The 22,179-nt window shown below is 44.5% G+C and overlaps 1 protein-coding gene across 2 annotated transcripts in view; it reads left to right on the top strand.

Moving 5' to 3' along the window:
- The first annotated feature begins 2,014 nt into the window (after positions 1–2,014).
- Positions 2,015–22,179, top strand: part of NHS (NHS actin remodeling regulator) — a 241,825-nt gene continuing 221,660 nt past the window's right edge. For both annotated transcript variants that reach the window (XM_021532327.3, XM_021532323.3), the window contains exon 1: positions 2,015–2,667. In XM_021532327.3, the coding sequence (XP_021388002.2) occupies positions 2,268–2,667 (400 nt within the window). In that variant the 5' untranslated portion in view covers positions 2,015–2,267. The remainder of the gene's footprint in view (positions 2,668–22,179) is intronic.

The following is a 22,179-nucleotide window of genomic DNA, read 5'->3' on the forward strand; positions in this document are numbered from 1 at the left end:
GATTCATTCCTGTGTGGTTTGGTGCTGTGTACTCAAGTCACACAACTGTCATCAGACTAGTAGGGTCCCTAAGGTAAGCCGTACTTTTCCCTAAGGTAAGCTGTACTTTTCCAAACGTGGGATAAAAAAAAGAGACCATGGAATCTATGTAATGTGAAGTAGTAATAACAGAGTGGGAAAAGTAAATGAAGAAGAAGAACTGACTTCTGGTAGCTTTGATGAGGTTGATTAGGGATATACTGCCAGAACCAAGGTGCTGTTTTCAAGGGAAGGAAGAGAGCTGCACAGCTCTTGTCCTGTCTAAGCTAATCAGAGAGTAGGTGCAATTGGGAGGCTGTGGTAAAGTGCAATCTAAAATCCTACCCCTTGCAGCTTTTACCTGTTACCTATGACTCAATTCACTGGCTTATCATGTTCCTAAGAGAGAGGCCAAATGAGCTGATTTCCTCAGAGGTATCTCCTGCTCCTGCCTGGTAATTCTATACTGCTGTTTCCTGGTCATTTTCTTGTGATCCCACATCAGTTTGGGTGGCTGCTGCTCTTTCTGAAACACTAAAACTTAACAGTTCTCCCCTGCTTTATGAATCTCAAGTGAAATATTAAAATACCTTTCAGTGGTTTATAAATAACATATCATGACTCCCCCAGCTAGGAAGAGGAGTACAGTCCATGCTTCATTACAAGAGCTAAAAGCCTCCCAGCTGCAGAGGAAACTCATTAATATGGGGTACAAATACTCCAGTGATTTTAGTAGTGGCTCATCTTGGGTCCAATAAATAGTTTTAGTACTGCTTGAGCATTGCCCCATGACCTCTGACAGCACTCATGTCCCTGCTTGCTTCCACTGGGTCACACCTGAATTTCAAGCCCCCCCCAGGAATTGTGGGCAAGTGGTGCTGAGATTTGGACAGGCTCTGTGCCTTCCTCCTTGCCCAAACATAGGGCTGGGACCCATTTCAAGCCAAGTCAGAAACATCAGCTAAATATCTGAGCTGACTTTTTGTCATGTTGTGTTCCTCCTTCTAAAGGCAAAGCGTGAAGAAGGCACATGAATGATCCATGCTAAAAGCCAGCAGCAGGGCCAGCAAAGTTCATCAGCTCTGATCTCTGTTAAAGCAGCTGCATCCCCCCTCTAAGCTTGTCCCAGGAGTGGGTTGTTGCGTCTGCAGAACGTGGAGTATATGTATCACCAGGCTGGCAGCGATGCTTTCTGCAACTCAGGCTATTTGACCAGAGGTAATTAAAAGCTGCCTCTATGTGGTCATGTAATGACAGGCTGTACCACAACACTCAAGTGGAAGGATGACAAGTTAAGCTCAAGTGGGCAAACAAGCTGCTGCTTCCAAACTGGAATGCCTGCATTTGCATCTGCCTGGATCTCCTTTTACTGTACCTCTTTCAAAGGAATTTACTACCAATCATTTAGAGTTTGTGTTCGGATTTCACGCCTGTTTCTTAGGCACGTTCACCTTTCAGAAGTGCGTGCACGCAAGCTGAGCTGTGTTGCGTCAGAAGCAGTGCTCCTCGTCTGACGGGAACACAGCTTTCCCTGACACCTCCTAAGAAGCTGCTGCCCGAGCGCATGCACCTGACTCCAGGAGCGCAACAACCTCCGCGGCGCCCCAGGAGGTGCCACCAGCGGGCGGGCACCGCCCTCCCGCAGCAGTGGGGCCCTGCTGAGTCGGGCTCCCTTCTGCCCCTCGGAGCTTCTTCCTTCCGCGCACTGAGCGCTGTTCCCCGGGGCTCGGGGCCGGGCCGGGCGCTCGGGGCCGGGTCTGCCCGGAGCCGCGGGCCCGCCCGGCAGGGGCCGCCGCCGCCTCCGCCGCCGCGCACCGGGCCCGCGGCCGCCCCGCAGCGCCTCCCCGCGGCGGCGGCGCTCGGCACCGTCCCCGCCCCGCCGCTCCCCCGGCGGGAGGCTCGGCGGCTCGCTCCTCCTCGCGGCCGCGGGATTCCTCTCTCCGGGTTTTCGGGCCGCCCCTTCACACCCGCCGCCGGAGCGGGACGGCGTGAGAGCGAGCGAGCGAGCGAGCGGCGCGGATGTGCCCCGGCTCCCCGCGGCGGCAGCGGCGGATGCTCCGCAGCCCAGGAGCCCCGCGCAGGGAGGGAGCGAGGCGATGAGCCGCCCGCCGGCGGCCGCCCGCGAGTGACGGCGGTGGGCGAGGAGCGGCGGCGGCCAGGAGGAGAAGGACGAGGAGGAGGAGGAGGAGGAGAGCGATCCCCGCTAGTGCCCGCGGGAGCCCAGGAGAGCTCCGGCCGAGGGCTCGGCCATGCCCTTCGCCAAGCGGACCGTGGAGCCGCAGCGGCTGTGCCGGCGGCAGCCCGCCGCCTCCGTGCTGGAGGAGAGCTGGGGCGCGGAGCCGCCGCCGCCGCCGCGGGACCCGCCGCCGGAGGAGCCGGGAACGGCGAGCGAGGGCGCCGAGGCGGCTGGCGGCGGGGAGAAGGAGGCGGCAGCGGTGCTGATGGTGCTGGACCTCTGCTCGGTCAGCAACGTAGCCCTGTCGCGGATCCTCCGACAGCTCTCCGACGTGGCCCGGCACGCCTGCACCCTTTTCCAGGAGGTCGAGGCTGACATCCAGGGTACCCACCGCCGCGTACGGGCGCTGCACGGCCGCATCGCCGGGCTCCAGGGAGCCGTGCGCGGCCTCGACCCCAAGCAGGAGGCAGTGCGTAAGTACCACGGAATGCGGGATGGATGGGAGCGCCGCGGGATGGATGGGGCGTACCGCGGGATGGATGGGGCGCACCGCAGCGCGGGGCACCCGGCGGGGAAAGCCAAACCCTGGCAACCTGCCGTGCAAAGTTTGGGGGCAGAGTCGGTGGGAAAGGAGCCCTGGCGGGGCAGCAGAGTGGGAAGGAACGGGCGGGCGCGGGTCGGGTCTGCGGGCGCCGCTGGGCGCCGCGGCGATGCCGGCGGGAGGGATGATGTCAGTGGTTTGTGCCTTACGTAAGGAGCTGGCTGGCGGGGCTCTCGGGACGCATCTTCTGCAGCCAAGGGTTTGGCCAGGGAGTGGGACGAGGTCTGTCAGCTGGGCGCCGGGGCTGATGGAGATGATCCGCCGCACTCGGACATATTTGGGTTTCCTCCCTTTGCCAGCCTGTCCCCCTTCCCCGACAGATATCTTCCCCTTAGTAGTGTCTCTGAATTCCCGATCGAACGCTCTCAAGTAGAAATAATAAAACTGCTTCGTCGTTACCTAACAGTCGGGGCCATAAAATGAGGAAAGTTTGGCTAATGACTTCTTTCTGTTTAAAGAGTGGCCCTGAAGAGCGAAGAGGGGAGGGTGGAGGAGCGGGAGGAGGATAAAGATCAAGGCAATATAGAACTTGTGTTATGAGCAGTGCTTGAATCCTGTTTCTTATCCACCCAAACTATAAAAGCAGTGAAAAGCTCTGTAGTCCTAACAGCTGCTGATTTCTGCTGAATATGGCTCGTGTTCATAGCAGTGTAATGATTTTGTACTCTCACTGGTGCATTCGGTTCCCGAGCACTTGTGGATACATGGTTTTTCTGATAGATAGGGCTGTGGGTTGGAAGTATGGAGTAGCAGAGATTGGTATTGGTTCTGACCTTTCAGTGTCTGTTTAAAGAAAAGCAGTGGCTTGAAAGGAGAATTTGGCTTAATTTTTGCCTTCTGCTGTACCCCTCTAAATCCTGAGTAGCTCCACTAAGTAGAGCAAAGTGAATTTACACCAGGGCAAACAAGACCATACCTTCTTCTAGGTGCTTTCCATAAATATGCCATTTAAAAAATTGTGCTTTGGATTTCCTCCCCTTTGGAGCATCGTGGAATATATGTAACTCTTGTAGTATCAATGAAGCTGTCCTGATTAACAGAATCAAGCCTTAAGTGTTCAACGGTATTTAAGCTGCATACTCAGCATCTGTACAGTGACTTTGCTGGTGATGTATTAATATACATCAGCCATAGATGAGACTGAGGGAGATTTTTTGTGGTTTCAGGATGAGTGTGTAATCAGAGCAGAGTGCTGGGCTGTGATTGGAAACTGCAGTGAGAAGGAGGCTTGGCTTGGCTAGTGAGGGAACTGTCTGAGGAAATGAAACTCCTCGTATCACATTCTCATCTGTAGGTCTTTTGAGCTGAGTAAGTGTGGGTATATACTAAAGTAAGTGAGAGCAGAGCTTGGCTGTTCTAATCTGTATGGCTTTTTTCTTTCTGGATTGTGCAAGTGCAGCTTGTTTGCAAATCACAGAGAAAAATCTTGATATTACAGCACAGTTATGTCATCTGCTTAATTAGAGAGTCTGGCTTTATCCCTGTGATGATAAATTTTTTTAGTGTTTGGTTTTCTTTTAAATCCTTCTCCCTTTGAGAGGAGAAATTTTTGGGCATGATCTTCCCTGTGTTTGCCAGCTGTTCCTCCTTCCTCTTGTATGCAGCACAGTGCCACTGATAGATCTGCAGATGTCTCTAGGTCTGTGGGATCCTCCACAACGCTGGGTTTTGCCCCCACCCATCCTCCAGTAGGTGTGTGTCTTGCCTGCAGCTGTACAGCTGCTCAAAGCACACCTCCCTGTCCTCATCACTTCTCTCCATGCAGCAGTGTCCCACATCTTCCCTAAAGGTGAAAGCCTCGATACAATCCAGTGTACATGAACAGTCAACTTCCTTGCCTCTTCTGGCTGCTTTTATTCCCCCTCCAGTGTTGGATCAGCAGAGCTGCATTTACACAGTGCTGCGTCTGAACATCTCAGCTGAGACCCAGAGCTGAACAGCACCACTCTACACATTATCTCCTCACATTCCCCCAGAATCCACACACACCCACAGCAATACCTCCCTTTGGCCTCCGGACCGCTCACTGTTCCCAAGGGACAGATAAAACTGCCTGCAGGAAGCTGCCCATCTTCCCTGTAGTGTATAATGATAGAGTGCTTTCTCCTCTCTGGGCTCACGCCTCCTCCTTCATTATTACTTTCAGCAAGACTATGCTAATGTTTGTTTTATGCATGAAGTGCCTACATAATTCACTCCTGAAAGTATTACACTCAAGTTACTACACCCAGTAGTTTTTTTTGAAACCAAGAGAGCAATCACAGGTGGTCACAGATCTGCCCAGGATCTAATCGGCATCCCATTAAGGCATACTGACTTCAATCTCCTGTGGTGAGCATGGAAATTATGGGATGGCCTCAGGGCTGTCTTTTGGCTGTCCAGCCCAAATGACACATCTAAGAATAATTCAGAACTGGCTGGAGGTTTGGACTCATAACCACAAGGAACAAGCTGGTGACAGGCATGCAGCCCCCCCACCCATGGCATGACTGTGATGGCTGCATTGAATTTATTGCATATGATGAGTCTGGAGGGGCTGGGCTTATTGGTGCATTGACTGAGACACCATGTACTGGGATGTTAACACCAGGACAGTGCAGCCCAACCACAAGTTTTTCAAGTATTCAGTTTAAAACTACTAGCCTGTCTTGCCACAGTGAGACATTCTTCATATTGTGACTTCAGATGCAGCACAGTGATTTGAGAATAATGCTACTGGACACACCCCAGATACTGAGCTGTGACAATGGAAGACCTTTTTCTCCAGGCCTCATAAGCCAGCTGCATTCCGAGATTTCCCTGTGAATGCTCAGGCTGCATTCGGAAAAGGAAATTATGGGCTAATGCCATCTCAAGAGCTATTGGAGCCAGTGGTTAGAGGGGCATTCCTTGCCCAGAATACCATTCCTTGGCAATTGCAGAGATGATACCGGGGGAAGGGGAGCAGGAAAGGAGTTATCTTGAAAATAACATAATAATATTTTATATTATACTGAAAATTATCTATCGTTACATTAAAATATCTATGTTGGATTCAGGGAATAGTAACAAAGAATTAAAATTAATTAAAACTGGCATTTTCCCAGTAATGCTTATCTGCTGTAATTTTCATGAGGACTTAACATTTTCAGCTTTGTTGCTGTTGCAATGGTGAACATTTGCAACTATGTGTATACTCTGCTTTAAAAAAAGTATTTAAAGTCCTCTACTAAGCTACTAGTAAAGGTATTTACCTATGTGTTGCCCTTTGTTTTTGTTACTCTTCAGTGTGATTGGAAAACTTTGTTAGGCACAATAAAGGATGGATTCTGGGCAGTTACAAGCAGGTCATCTTCAAAAACTCAAGGTCCCTCACCTCTGCCTCCCCAGATGATGCTTATCCTTTCATCTTTCAAGCCTCTGGCCAGCCAGCATCTTGCAAATATGAATCCTTTCCCATCCTCTGAATGTAAGAGAAACAACAGTGAGAAGTGCTTTCCTGCTCTAACTACTTTGCCCTTCTGCCTCTCCACTGCTTTTCATCATGAGCAGTTGTTCCAGGGTCTGTTTCTAAAGCAGAACCATGTGGGAATAACATGATTGTTGTCAGTCTGGGTGTTGCTTAGAGCTTTCTTGTTGGCAGCAAGAGAACTGAGCAGTGTGGTACTGCCCAATTTTATTATTAGGTGCTTGATTATCTTGGTAATATGGAAACACAGAAGTGCTGGACTAGTGTGTAAACTTGGGACTCAATGCCTCAATGGTTGTTTGCAAAGATGATTTCTCAGTCTGGGGGACTAGAGATCTGGCAGTTTAAGTGGAATATTGTACTTTACAGAAACTGATGATGTAAGCCATCTTGCTTTCTGAATAATAGGCAACAACCAGGCAGCAGATTTTGAAAGCCCTAGCTAATGAGATCCCTTTTGCACCCTGGCATCCCAGAGAATTCCACACATTCCAGGCTTTTTTTCAAGAGCATCAATGTGTTACCAGTAGCTAATCTTTCTAAAAGCTGTATGGTTTCCAGAAGTTGCCTGCTGTATCTTCATTGCTTCATTCCTGATTTTGCTATATAACAGTGATGCAGCTGCTTCAAAGTGTGGGGATCTCCTGTGCTACTCTGCTCTTCAGAGGCCCCTGAATCTCTACACTGAGCTCCTCTATAGGATTTTCTTTTTTCCTGAAGTGTCAGTATTGAGATAAAAAACAGCTCTGAACTGATTCTTTAAAACTTTAGACTCTGCATTATTTTTTTCTGTTTGATTGAAGTTGGTTACTGAGAACAGCCCAGCAAGTTTCACTCTTGCTTTTAGTCTCTTTCATTGTGCTTTTTAGGTGGTTTTGTTTTGATTTTTTTTGGTTTGGGGTTTTTGCTAGTGTGGTTTTAACCACACTGGTATAATGCTTTTCTGTTTGGGTTTTGGGCACTGCAGGGAAATTTTTAATCCCTTATAAGGTTTTCCTGTATTTTCTACCACAATCCTACTATTTTTACAAAACATATTTTGGACCCAAAGCTCATCAGAAAATGCACCTTCTCCTCCTTGACTTAATGTGCTGAAGTCTCAATTGCTGTTGAAATATTATCAAGAAATTGTCATGCTTCCCTCTGAGAACTGAGTTGCATTGTAAGGCCATCCCAGGATTAGGATTGATGAACATCCTTGCAGAGATCTTCAGGGAGGTACATAAGACCTTAAGAGTAGATGCATCTTGAAAGAAAAAAACATCCATGTTGTGAAGATAAGTGTTCCACTTTATCTCAGCTTCTCAAGAGCCTTGAGATTCAAAGTGCAATTTTCATGGTATGGATTTTCTGTGGTACTGAGGTGCAGCTGTAGATCTCCATGGGTTGGATACATTTACACAAAAAATATCTCAGATACTGCTGGAGACAAAATAGAAGAGATTCCTAGCTTCCTTTAACTTTGCATTATTGTCCTTTATAGTTAGTGAGCCCATCTAAGTGTGAGGGTAGTCACACTTTTAGAGAGGCACACTAATGTACCCTGGGGGACATGAAGCAAGAGGATGTATTCAGAGCTCCCTTTGTTCACTGAAATGATATTAATTGGCAAGTCTTTGTTGGGTGCTGAATAAAACTTCCAAAGAAAAGCAGCTGTACACTTGCTGTAGTAATCCATCACTTTCAGTTTTGTTTACTTTACCTGCCTGAATGGAATGACACAACCTCATCACTTGTCGTTTTGGAAAAGGAGAAAGGCTTCTGGCTTTGCTTGCCTGGTTTGGTTTCTTGGTGTCGTGCTGGTCACTGTGTACTCGTTTGTGTTCCAGAACTCACCTCTCTGGTACACTTGCCTGTAGTTTGCCCGTGAATGCAAATCACCCAAGCTGTGGGTGCGGGAATGTTGGAGAATTTCCTCAGTGCATGGTTTCTTCTAAATGCAGAGGATCGATGGCACATTAGCAGAGTGGAAAGGAGAGGGAGGCCAAAGCATGGGCTTTCCTTCTTACCTTTACTGCTGTCAGAACAACAAAGGGACAGAGGAAGAAAAACCTGTTCACTTAAAGACCCCTTCCCCACTTTACCTTAACGTTACTAGAGCACCATTAGCTAGAGTACTGTCATTTAGCAGAAAAATGCCTTATCTTTGTTTACAGCTTGGTGATAGAAGACTTTTAACACAGGAATACAGCCATTCAGAGGCTTTCCTTGAGGTAGTTTTTTCTCATGCATTTAGGATCTGATAGAAGGTAATGGGATGAAATTTGTCAGGTGGCTTTGGCAGGGATGTAACTTTCTGAAAGCTGGGGTTGCCACTTTCAGTCCTGTTAGCTTGTGGAATGCAAACTCTGGTCTCTTTGCAGATAAAAGCAGTGTATAAAATCCTTTGTCCTGCCAAGGCCAGTGAGATGCTCAGTGGAAAGGCTCTGAGAGCTCAGTGCTCAGGTAGACTCACTAGACTTCGTCTGGCACAGCCTGAAGATGAAGAGGGAACAGATGAAGAGGGAAAGCAGAGGTTTTTCTCCAAAGCCATTCCCTGTTATACAAGTGTAAATCTTCTAGAGTTTTGCTGAATGTCATTTACTTGGTCTTCCAGTGGTGTAGCTCAGAAAGCATGTCTGTTCTACAGCTCCTTGCTTGTCATTCCACAAATAGTACTTAAGCTAATGTACCAGGTTTGAATGTTTGGGGATTTTGTTGCTAGATAGAGAGCCTGCCAGTTAAAAAAAACATATCAAAAAACATTCAGTGCTTGATTTCCACCTCACTGCAGCTACACAGCTACTGTAATATTGTAGTAGTTAGTGCAGCTTCTTTCTGGCTCATGCTCAAGAGCCAAGCAAGAGTCTCCAGTGGGTTTATTAGAAATTCTGCTGGAAATGTTTCAGCTCCTTTAAGACCAATAAGGTCTCCTTTAGACAGGAGCAAAACTGCAGAGAAAATAGAACCTGACCTGTGAGAGACATGAACTTACTGTGGATCTAATGGTTTAACAGAAATTCTTCTTACAGCCCCTTTAAAACTTCATGCTTCTATTTAAAAACCTTAATGGCATAATGTTTGTGTTCATGCAGAAACATAAGATGACTGTGCCAGTGTAATCAATGGAGTCATTCCTACTTTTGGTTAGTTTCCCTGCTCATTCTGGGGACATATGGTGATTAAGAAATAAATGGACTCTGGTAACGTGCTTAGGATACAGGGAGGTCATTCACCTGTTGATTCAGAAGCATAAGAGACGTTCGTTTTCCTTTTTGAAAGATGAAGGGCCTGGAGTGTTTCCAAAAAACTCTTGCACAATTCTCAAATGTCCTTGGACTGAGGGAAGGACTTGTGGAAAGGACTTGAAGGAAGGAAATATAAATACCCAATTTCAGGGTGCCACTCAACTGCTGCTCTGGGTCAGCAGAATCAGGTTTTGTGAGCATTTCTTATGTAGGTTTACCTGTTCTGAGGCTTCAGTTCAGAGGATCAGATTAGGCTGATCTGGCAGAGATGTGCAAAGGTGCAGAAAAAGAATGGGAGCAGTCCTTACTGATCCCAGCTATGAGCCAGTCCTAGCCTCTCCTTCTCCATTTAGGCAAAAGCAGACTTCTGAAGTGTGTCTGTTTAAAGGCAGCATCTTGCTCTTCCTCTCTTCAAACTGGACAGCAAAAGAGATCGGGTGCAGGGGAGCGACAGCTGTTTAAAAACGCCCCTGATCTGACACATTTCCTTCATACATGTTGTACCTAAATCAAGCAGATACCCCCAGGGAACTCTTAATAGCAATGTTATGATCTCCAAAGTGGGGAAAAAGTAGGACCAGCTGATGTGAGTAATACACGTGTGTGTTTGAAATGCATTGTTGCAGGGTTGCGTGGTCGCCGGAGTCAGAGAGCTGGGATTTCTCAAAAGCTGCTCTTTCCAATCGCTTGGCATCTCCATGTAATCAGAGGCTGACATCAGACTCTTGATTGGAGCTACTTGAGCTATTAGGCTGTGAAGAGCAGAAACTCTCTGTGTTACCCAGTGTGTATGAAGGGGGAAGTTTTTTTCACTTCCTTTGATGTATTAGCATCAAGAGAGGGAGTCTTCGCTTCATTCCTAATTGCTTCTCGTCTTTGAATTTATATACCAGTATGTAAGTAACTGCAAAGGGAGATAGCAGAATTTATAAAAAGTTCAAAAAGGCAGGGCTTAAAGCATGATTAAAATAAAAGATAGCATAGGGTGTATGCTGTTTTTAGCTGAAATATCTCCCTAGAATACTTTCCATTTACATTCTCATTATATTTAACTGCTTCTAATGCACTGCTTAGTTTAACAACTGGCATGTTTTTAGGGTAGATTTTATAGTAGATATACACCCACTGTGTTCTTAACTTGAGACTTTAAATTGCAGTATCTGTATTGGACAATCTTTTCTTATACCTTCTTGGCTGAAGGCAGGAAAAAAGCAATACTGATAGGAACCTAATTAAGCCTGTAGTCTTATTATACCAGGAGCTGTGTGCTTGAAATGCTGCTCAATTCAATGAGTGCTGCGTGGCACTGCCGTGTTAAGTCCCAGCAGAGAATGACATACTTTTTTTTTAATAAGATCACTGTAGTTCTTACAAAGCCACCATGGTTTTCTCTTTCTTTTCAGCTGCCAAGGCAGTTGGACTTTGAACTACAGCCACGCAGACCGAGTGCCTGAGAAAGTTTGGAGGAGATGCCTTGCAATTGTGTGTGTGTGATTAAGGGGAATGAGCATGTGTTTGTGCTATAAAAATGCACAGTCTTCAGGCCTCCACAGCTTTTTCCCCTGCCTTCTTATAGTGTTTTTTGTTATCTTGACAATGTTTGAACAGACTTTTAAGTTGACCTGGACAGAGGGTGAGCTGGGGGGGAAAAACTGCTAATCCTTCTTGAAGATGTATCAGTGGCTACAGAATTGGGTCATTCTTAGGAGCAGAATATGTAAGGTGCACTGAAAAATCCCGGTGTGTCCAGAGGCTTTGGATTGCTTTAAAGGCAAAACTAGGCTCCCTGTGCATGCTTAATTTTGCCTGATTTTTTCTTTTTTTTCTTTCCCAAAAAGGCATTGCCAAGCGTTGTTCTCTTCAGAAGCCATGTCCATAATTGCTGAAATCAGATCTTCTGGATGATGAAACTCAAGATAGGCAGCAGTAACTCACTGTGATGCTCAGAGGCAAACCTTTTAAAGTTGCTATACATGTTTCACTGCATCCAGTACTTAGTGATCTAGTGATCTATGATAAGGAGTGATTTAATTTTAAGTTAAACAAAATATTAATTATGATTTAATACTTACCATGCAAATCAGAGTGAGTCCAGAGAATGGATACTACCCAGTTCCATTTTTTTCTCCCTGTAAAGTTTATTTACCTGAAGGAAAAAGAGAGAGAATTCTTGTCATAGGCATGGTCTTTTCTTGGGTGAAGTGGCTTTTGGTTAAGTGTTGTTTACAGGCGGAGGAGAGTCAAGAGATGTATCTTAATTAATTTCTAAGAAAATAAATCATATATCATGGATTGACCACTGACTTTCACATGCCCAGCCTCAACCCTGGAAACTGCATAGCTCTCTGCACAGCTCAAATTTTTAATGCAAGCTTTTTTTCTTTCTTTTATTTTTTGGGGGTGGATGACTTTCTCATTCTTATCCAAACCTGCTTCTGACTGGTTCTTCTGCTTCAGGCTGTACTAAACTCAGCTCCTCTGGCCCTCCTCTACCCCAGTAGCTAAAATCATCACAGAGGCTCCTATCTCAGCACACTGGGGAGATCTCATCTCCCCTCTTGTGTTGACTGTTCCCTGCGAGAAGTATTGCTGCAAGAACCTGAGGTCTTGGTCTCTGCAGAAAATTGCCTGAGGCCTTGCACACGGATAACATACCAAAGACAGATTTTCCCCATAACTTGGTTTATCCTGGCTGCACTCTTTTTAGCCTTAACCAAAGGAAGTACGAAGGAATAGCACATTCTGTGTGTATAGCAGGGGAAGTGGTATAGGAGGTGGGTGTGCCTGGGTATCTTGCAACAGCCATTCAAGAATTTTATATTTGTTACTCAGATACAATTTCAGCTACATTGACACAATGTAGAAATCATAAAAGAGGCTGTCAGGTAAAGGAGTGGACAGATTATTCCTACTGCATTTGGAGGAAGGTCTTGTCATTCATTAGAAACTAGAAAATCCACTGGGGAAGGAATCCCATATAAATGTTCCAATCTAATAAAAAAAGGTGCTTCTCCACTTGGAACTCACATTTACTTCAATGTGACAGTCAGTCTTTGCATGACATAAAAGCTGGAGAAAACCAGGCTTCATTAGTTCCACTGCTTGCAAAACTGGTTGTTCATATTCCTTTTTCCCCTCTAGAATTGCTCATTATTTCTTTTCAATTTCAGTATTATTTTTTTTGAAACTTATGCCTTGAATAACTTTCATTTTGTGCCATCCTGTCCTTTACTTGTCTTCTCATGGTGGTTTCACAGGGGCTATACTTTTACTTCTGTCTAAATAGCATAGACAACCTCCCCTCACTCCCTTCATGGTGTGAATGAACAGTATTAATTTTTACAACTGTGCTTTATTCTCCATTGATTATCTTTAATGTGATGCTATCTTGTTCAGTTAATAAACTACCTGCTAAGATGTAATTATCCCCCCTCCCCCAAACATAACCTGCTTTTAATAGATGTTGTAAATGCACTCATTGTGCCTGGTACATTAAAAGCACTGGTTTAAGTTCCTGTACTTTCAAATTGCACTGTAGCTGAAGTGTATTTTGAGGCAATCATTACTCTGCTAATATTCTAAAATAAGTATCACTACTTCATTACTTCGCAGTATTTTTAGGCCTCTGTTACAGCTGCCACAGGCTTGATACAGCCTTGGTGCCAAGACAGAGGTTGGATAAGCTATGCTCTGGCCAAAACCCTCCTAAGGGAGACCAGGAGGCTCACCTGAAGCTTTATCACTAATTCTAGGTCTCTCTTAGCTGATGTGAGTCACTGCCCAGATTGAAGTATGACCTAGGGTATTTACCCAGTTCGTGCTGTAAATGTTTTTAGGGACCTCTGTCAATACACACAAAATTTAGAGTACGATTCTCTCTCAGATCCAACAATAAAATCATGCGCCTACAGGTACATATGAAAATGAGCACCTGTATTTGAGAAGTGCTGTGTCTGTAAATGAATGAATGGGTTACGGCTACATTCAGCAGCTATAATGTGACTATTAATTTATGAAATTGTTCAAGTGGAACTTAACACAAATTATTAGTGTAGATTAAAGGTATGTTTCATTTATCTGCTTCTTCCTAAGAACCCAGTAGAATGGCAATTTGTTAAAGAAAATAAGAGGGAACTGCAGAATATCATAGCTCAGGCTGATTATTTATTTCCTTTCTGAGTCTTGTTTGGCTTTAGATCTGTCCTGATAAGCAGCATCTTGGACTGTGAGACTAAAAGGTTCTGTCACCATAAAATAAATAAGTGTGCCCATTTTTGTGCAGACCTTTCTAAGCAACAGTTGAAATAGGTTTTCCTCAATGAGGAAGAAAAACAAGAAGAGGTTCTTCCTCAAAATTCTGTGTCACTAGGGAAGGAACAACTTTGTGTAACCACACATGTATATGTATGTATGTATGTGTATATATATATATATATATATATATATATATATATATATATATACATACTGAGAAATGCTTATCCAGATAACGGAAGAAGACCAGTGCAAAGACTGAACAAGGTCATCTTGGTCACTGAGATTAGGAAAGCTTGATGAATGGAAGAAGAAATTTTCAGCCACATTAGCAGCAAGCTGGTCAAATGAGAGAAAATATTTATTACTCCACTTCTCATGACATACATAAAAATTGAAGGTAATTGATGTATCCTGTTTTTTGCTTGTTTTGACTTTGTATCTTCATCCAAAAGCATGTTATGGTTGAGTTAGCTTTCTTCCCATTCCCTCCTCTCAATAGAAGATAAGTTTGGACTCAGAGATTGTAATGTTTTTGATGGAACTCTTCTACTGCATGTAATAGGTGATAAGAAATGAGATACATCTTGCTTAGGGATGTGGAAATTCTGCTGTTTGGTACTTGCATACTTGCAAGAATAAAGACTTTGCTTTTGAATTAACTGCCCCTACCATATTACAGCAAGGGTTGAACAATAAAATTAAAATGGAGAAAAGCCAAGTTAAAGAAATAAAATCTTCCAGGAAAGCAGATGGGTAAGTGAAAAGTAAAGTGATGCAAGTCTAGGTCATAGGTTGGACGTGATGATCTCAAAGGTCTTTCCAACCTAGTTCATTCTGTCATTCTGTGATATACAGTCTCATTTGCAGATGCACTGAGCACTGAAGGAATGTGTTGTATTTGTTTTCACAAAGAGGTGTCTCCTGTGCCATTGTTCCCTTTTGAGGCAGTCCAGCCTTGGGCTTGTTAAATATGTCTCTACAGAAGTTGGCACATACTGACTTTGTTTGCTGCAGTCTGCTCTTCTGTAGCTTCTTGATTCTAGTGGCGTGAGCCAGATGGACAGAGCCCTAGAGCTAAATGTTGGATAGCATAATTAAGTGCTCTAGTATTAAAGGCTGGAGCTGACTGAGACAAACTTTGGTTTATACTACAATATTTATTTGTCTGAGTTACATCTCCAGTGCCAAAGTAATTCCTGTTTTTCCTTTCAGATCATATTCCTTGGGTATGAGGATGCTGAATTATATATCAATATTATTTTCATTTACATAATACAGAGTTATTTCCACTACTTTGTGCCTTCATAGCACTACAGGAACATTTTACAAATTTGTAGAGCTTGTGGAAGCTCACCTGAATTTTCCTTTCATATGTCTACAGCCTTTTTTGTGCTATGTTTTAGCACCATGGTGGTCAGTTGTGAGTATCATGTGAATTCTGCTCCCTGGAAGCCCCATGTCAGTGTGGTCCTGGCCAAGCACTTTGTGGACACTGGAATGTGGTTTATAAGGAAACACAGCAAACAGCTTTTAGGTGCACTCTGCTGCTATCAGTTGGTGGTTGGTAGGTGTGTAGAGCAGACTCAGACCCATCCAGGTGCTGAACTCCACCTAAGTGAGCTGAGAATGTTTAGTTTTGCAGGCTGGAACTGAGAAAGAGAACCCAGTGGCTAAAATGCTATTGCCTAGGGGACCTGGATTCATCCACTGACTTTTCGTGACAGCTTAGGGGAAGGTTGTTAGTGCCATTCAGATCACCAAGTTTAAGAACTCTAAGCTTTGGGCCATCTATCCTGTTCAAAGGTGAGCCTGTCTTTCATTCTTGAGCAGAGGAAATTTCTAGTGCAGATGAGTCCCTTAAGTTCCGTGAATGTCACAGTGTGAAGTGGGTACTGCTGCAGGCTTTTTGTCACTCTCTTCTCAGGTCTGTGGCAGAGTGACAGCACATCCTTCCTGTCAGAGGAGTTATCACACAAGCAGTGAGAGCAAGTTGGGTTGTGGGGTGATAGATCAACAGCACACAGGCCTGTTTTGTAAATAGCAGGCAATCTGCAAGGCTGACACCCTTCCACATCAGGAGTGCTTCTGTCCTTCACGGGCAAATGCTTTTGGGTGCCATACGAAGGCACTGCCCCCAGGTGGGATTCTCCAGTCTTACTTTTTGGCAAGCAGGCTGGAACTGAGGAGATCTGCAGGCCTTACTCTGGGAGGACTAACCTTAGTTTGGGCTCAGTTTACCATTGCCAGTCTTTCTTTTGAGGTCTGGCTCATAGAGGAGATTGAGCTTTCTTACATTACAGACAGTTTGTCCTGGTTAATTACAGTCATGTAAAAATGAGGTTTTACCTAGGGACTTGGTTTAATTAAAAAACGGTGCTGGGAAGTTTATTAAACATCTATGTTCTATCTGGGTGCCAAGTTGTAATGCTGGTTTTCTTCAGGTGCTCTCCCAGCTTCAGTCAAAAAGGGCCACCTGAACCTGACATCTGCACTAATGAAAGGGGAGGAAGGACAGACTGTCATTCTCTGTCCAGCCAGGGTTGAGCCTGGAAGCTCATTTTCCACAACCTGGGCTTGTAGCTGGCCTTTGGGGAAAAGTTTTTGCAGGTAGTATTGTCAGAGGAAAAGCTGCACTGCAGAACTTGCTGCTTGCCCTGTGTAGTGGAAAAATCATGATCATGCATGTGAAATGTGGACTTAGAGGAACTTTGTGTGGGTGGTCTTGTTTTTACTGTTACTGCCCCCCTTCCTCTCCCTTCCTGCTCACGTATGCTGAAGTCTGTCATCTATTTAACTTGAGCTTTTCTAATAATCCTAGATAATATACAACAAAAACAATAACAAGGTGCCTGGATATACAATCCCTCTGAACTGTTGAAGCCACAAGATCTCTTAGACCTTGTTTTTGTTAGTACTGGCTTGTGGGAGACCTAGCACTCCATGATGTCCATCTGTTAGCAGCATGTTTAAATGTGATTAATGTGAAAGTTGCAAGAATTGCAAGAGCTTTTGCTACTCTACAAGAGAATCTGTCACTGTTAATCTCTTGCAGTATTAAAAGCTTAATATAGTAAATCTAATGTTATGGAAAGCTGTAGCTTTGCTTTTGTTGCCATCACTTTAGTGTATTATTAAACTATCATTAGCTTTTCCTCTGTAGTTCACAAGCGTAGAGGGAGTGTAGATATCATGCACATGCAGAAGAATATTTAAATGATCATTTAAGTATGAAGTCTCTCAAGAAAGAGATGCTCCAGCATAAAAGTGTTTTGGAGAACATTAGGTTTCATTGTTATTTCTGAGGGGATGTAGACTGAACAGGATGTATTAGAAGTAAGCCTTTTCCCAAAATGCCGGTGGAGGCTGGGAAAGTTACAAGCAATGTCCTGATGTGGTTGTTCTTTGCTGTGCCTTGGTGGACATGATTTACCCACCCATAGCAGAAGACCTGCCTCATTAGTAGTTTAATCAGAACAGTTCATCTTTAACAAAGATGATAGGCAGGATAAACAGTGTTGTGGCATGAGCAGGGACAGTCTCCTGGAGCAGGCTGACACTTCAGGAAGCAAATAGGGGAGGACCCAGGGAAGGAAAATTACTTGTTTCACATAGCTACTTGTGTTGGAAAGGATCAAAGAAACCATAATGAACCAGTATCTTTCTTTTTCTTTAAAGGAAATTTCAGAAGAGTGATTCAATTAAATAGTAGTTTACTCAGGGTCTGCAGGTGGCTTGTAAAGTGTAATCATACCCCCCTTTACCTTTTAAACCCAGATCTACAGCTTTGTTCATTTTACTGGAGGTAGAGATCTCATTCTTCTATTTACAGTGGCAGTTTGGTAGAGGAGAGGGCTTGTTATAAAACTTCTTGGTTTATGGCATGATTACAAGGGGCTTTTGTGTCCAGCAGGGACAGCAATATTGTTTTGGTCATGATATTTCAAAACTGCTTTCAATCTTCTTGTAAGATCATTGGGCACTGTAGGACAAATTGAGACCTGCCTTTCAGTGAAACACCCCCTTACTCCATCATGCACAGCATCTTCACAGCTGCCGAGCAGCTTGTCCACTTCCACTCACTGCAAAAAGTCAAACTCAGATATCAGATCAGAAAGAATAGCTGTCAAAGGGGTAGTTACAGAATATATATAGCTGCAGAAATTGGACTGGACTCTTTGGAATTGTCTGGTTTTTCCATGTGCCTCTCCATAATCCAGTCTTTGAAGCATTTAAGAGCTTGAGGTGCCATGATTAAAAGCTTCAAGGACCATGCTTTTTCATTTACCCTCTAAAAGGACATGCTTCAAGTCCACTGCTCTGAGCCATTAGGAAGGCTTGCAGGGAAGATTGCTTGTCAGTCAGAGTGCAGTAAAGGGGGCTTTCTCCCTTGTTACACATAGTTGAAGTGAAACTGTTAAATTTGGTCCCTGAGGGCTGCTGTGGCACACCCTGGACCTGTGAGTCTCACTATTGCTCCTGCTCTTTGTCCTGTGAATTGAAGAGTGATGCCCAGTATCCTCCATCCGTTCTTGACAGGACAGTCGTGTGCCAAGGGCTTCAAGTAGTGGGCTGAGGTGAAGGTCATACAGCATGTTATCAAATTAGGAGACTGCTTTGCTGTGCCCCCTCCCCTCAGCTCTTTGGCAGTCAGAGACTATTATCTCACACTGTGTGAGAAATTCCAAGAACTCCTAGGATGGTATTCCAAAGCCTTGCAAAGCTGTGCAGGATAGTGTAAAATCTCTTTACAAGAGTCCTTATGGATCAACTTCTTCTTGTACTCATGGTTGCAGGGATATCCCTGGAAAAGGGCATTTTTTTTTCATGACAGAAAGAGTCTTGGAGACAGGTAGTTAGGGGAAGGAGGATTCAGCTGCACCTTAAATGCCTTGCTGTTGCCTTCTGCTTTTAATTCACTTCTTAGCTGTTAAAATGTGGAGGAAAGAGGATTCAGTAAGCAACTGTGTATGTGTTTGTCTCCACTGAATGCCTGCTCAGGCAAGGCAAGTGTGATTCAGCTACTAGTTAGTGTTGATATACCAGAATTGGCAAGCACTGAACACTCCTGCTACTGGATCTGCCCCAGTTGCTTGATGTGCAGTGATGAATGGATGAACATTTACCAATGCTGTTGCACAAACAAATAAGTTAATAAAAAGCAGCTGATTGTGTCATTGTAAGATATAGAAACTCCAAAGGAGTGCTGAGATTATTTAAAAACAGATGTTCTTATCTGGAAACTCCTAGAAACATAGAGTGGTTAAGTTTTTTTTGGGGAAAAAACCACAACAGGATAGACACAAAACAAATTCTCTGCCTTGTCTTTAAATGATTTAATGGTGAGGATTTTTATAACAGTTTTTCTCTTGAAGTCTTATCCCAGGTCTGGGTTTGACAGCGAATTTAGCTTTGGATTATCTCAGAGATAATTGGAGTTGCACTGGCATTCTCCAGTGAGAGAATTAACTCACGAGGAAAAGCTTTTTTAAGGGGACGCACTGGAAAGAAAATGCTCTGTGAAAACTGGAATTATACAAACCAGCCGTCTGGCCTCATATAAAATGATCCTGGCCTTTTGTACCTCCACGTGAGTGGTATTTAACCCTCGCCACCATGCCCGCGCTGCTGGGAAGGAAGCGCAGGGGCCGCGGGCGGTGCCGGGCAGCGCTGGGTCACTGCCCGGGCGGGCAGGGCTGCCCTCGGCAGTCACTTCGGCGCTGCTTTGGCTCTCCCTCCCTCCCTCTCCCAGGGAAGAGAGCGGCGTACGGAGCAGTCACAGCAAGCTGCGTCCTTTCCATTTCCGTTTCTCTGCCCTCTGGAGGCAAAAGTCGTCCCACGCTTGTGGCCCGAGGTGTACCGAGGGTGCCGCTTCTGCCCCGCGCTCCCCGGGCGCTGATGGGGTGCGGGCTTGGCTCCTCTGCCCATTTCCCTGCGGAGAACGTGGCTTTCTTCTCAGCTGTGGAAATGAGCCCAGACCGCTGCTCCTGGGTGCACACAGACTCATCTTTTGCTGCTTCCACAGCTCAAGGAGGACTCTGTAGCTATGGCCAGTGGCAGAGGACTTGTACTGATGTCCACTTTTTATCAGCTGATAAGGAAAGTGGAGTGGTGTCCGTGCACATCCTCTCCTCAAACACCTGAGGATGACAGCCAGTTTGGGTAGTTACACAGCACAGATTTGGGTAGTGAGCCTTGCCGCTGCTGGGGAGGAAATGAAATGTTTCTGTGGAGCATCCCAGGGCCATGGAAACGACACCTGGCCATGTTGGTGTTCTGCTGTAGCGGTGGAGAGAAGGGCACAGGCTCCCTCCCATCCCAGGCGTGGCCTGCTGCAGGCTGAGGTAGTGTGGAGAGAGGGCTCAGGGGAGGAAAAGAATATTCTTTCTTCCTTGAGCCTAGTGGCAATCCTCAAATACTCAGAAAAAATACTTTTGATCAGAAAATCATGGCTGGTACCAGATGGTTCAAGCAAAGTATAAGAAGGACTGTAGTAAAAAGTAGTATATGCCCACACATGAAGCTTTATCATAGAGAAGGAAGGCTTGGCTTTGACAGGTCCTTTGAAGCATGAGCTTCTTACGTGTTGTTTGTTCACTCTGCTATCATTGCACAGGCTACTATTAACTGAACTGGGTGTGTGGGGTGATTTTTAAAAAATTTCTTCCTAAGTTCTTGGCCTTAGTGATGAAACATGGCTAGCAGCTCTGCTGGTTACCTGTGTATTGCCTGGGAACTCTCTGGAATTAGTTTAATTTCTCTGAATACCCACTTGTTCTTACATTACAAACCCAGATAATTAAAGAATCCTGGAATTCTCTCTCTGTGCTATTAATTCCTTTGTGTACCTCTTTCTTGTGCCCTTATATCTAAATTAAATACATTAGACCTCTCCAGTGTCTTTCCATATGTAGATCTTTTCATGCTACTAATTATTTTTATAAGCTGCTTCTGGAGCTCTTTTATTTCTCAGTATCATTCACAACTCAAAGGAGGCTGCATACAGCACTATCCTTATGAGTGTGTTCAAGGAGCTCCTTTCTCCTCTGTTTCTTCCTCGATCCTCCCCATTTCTCAGGCTCAGTGCTGTAACCTTCCCTCACTAAACCTGATAGCTTCAGCCATTGTAAGTGAAGAATACAGAATCCTTCATTTATGTGTATTAATCTGATAAGTAACTAAAGCTACAGGCCTAAGCATCTTGGTGAGCTGCCTTATCATTTGCTAATCATTAAACAGTTGAAAGCCTTTCTTCTTTATTAAAAAAACAAAGTATAGTCTTTAAAGAGCAGTATTTTGCAAGAAGAGAAAGCTGTGTTTGTTTTGAAAGGAAGATTTATTGGGATGATATAATCCAACATGTGCTATCTCCTCACCTGTTTTTCCTCAGGGAGACCATCAATCTTTATTAACATTTCTAAATCAAAAGATAGAAATGATAGACAAATTCCAGAATGGGATGAAAATGCTAACAAGAGCTGAAAGAGAAAGCCTTTCCTTTTAATACCTGCTGAAATGGAATTCAAGGAGGATCTAGTTCACTATACATGTGTGTGATCTCAGAGCAGTTTTGTGGCTTCAGTCCTTTGTAACACAGTATCAGACAGAAAGAACAGTGGTGCGTGGGTCCCATCTGGAAGGATTTAACATATGAACTGTTAGTGCTCGGCTTGCTTTTTATTTTTCCATCTAATCTTTTTGCACTTACATGCTTCATGTGAAACAGCTTTGAGTGGGTCCTGGACTTGCCTGGATCCAGCTTCTCACCTTGCTTTACTATTTCCTTGCTTGAGCTGCATCTAGCACAGCTGATGCTTTCCTTATCCTTTGGGCTGTCCCTGCCTCTGGCTTTTGCAGTGTTGGCTCCACCACAGCATTAATAAACACAGCTAGATGTTGCCAGTTCTGTCTGGTGGTGAATGTTGTGCTGCACTCCCAAAGCTAGCACAGGTTTGACAGAGCTTAATTTTTTAGTCCCCTCCTTTGTGCCATGCATGCATCTGACCTGTGAAAATGCATTCAAAGAAAAATGAGGCTTTCTAAGTGCTTGGAGGATGAAGGTTTTAGAGAGAAGTTGTCCCTCAATTAGCATTAGAGGGGCATTTGCTGAAGAAGCAGCAGTTAAACTTGTGCTGTTGAAGTTCACTCTCATTTCAGGAGAACACTTCAGTACAAGTCACACACATGATAAGTAGCTCATCTGGGACCACCTGAGGTCTCTTCCCTCTGAACATAATCTATGACAACTTGCCTGTGCAGGAAGAAAAAAATTTGCTCCATTAATTAAGAAGAAAATTATAGATGGAAAAGGTTGTTTTCAGTAGACCATGTACTGGTGCCTCTTTCAGATAGAAAAGTGGTAAATCAGGTTAAAAAATATTGTTTTTAAAATAGTCCTTCATTTTACTTTCCTCACTCTCACAAAAAGTAGTCTTGTGACCCCAGCAAGGGAAAG

Source organism: Lonchura striata, chromosome 2, assembly GCF_046129695.1.
Source record: "Lonchura striata isolate bLonStr1 chromosome 2, bLonStr1.mat, whole genome shotgun sequence".
Taxonomy (NCBI): domain Eukaryota; kingdom Metazoa; phylum Chordata; class Aves; order Passeriformes; family Estrildidae; genus Lonchura; species Lonchura striata.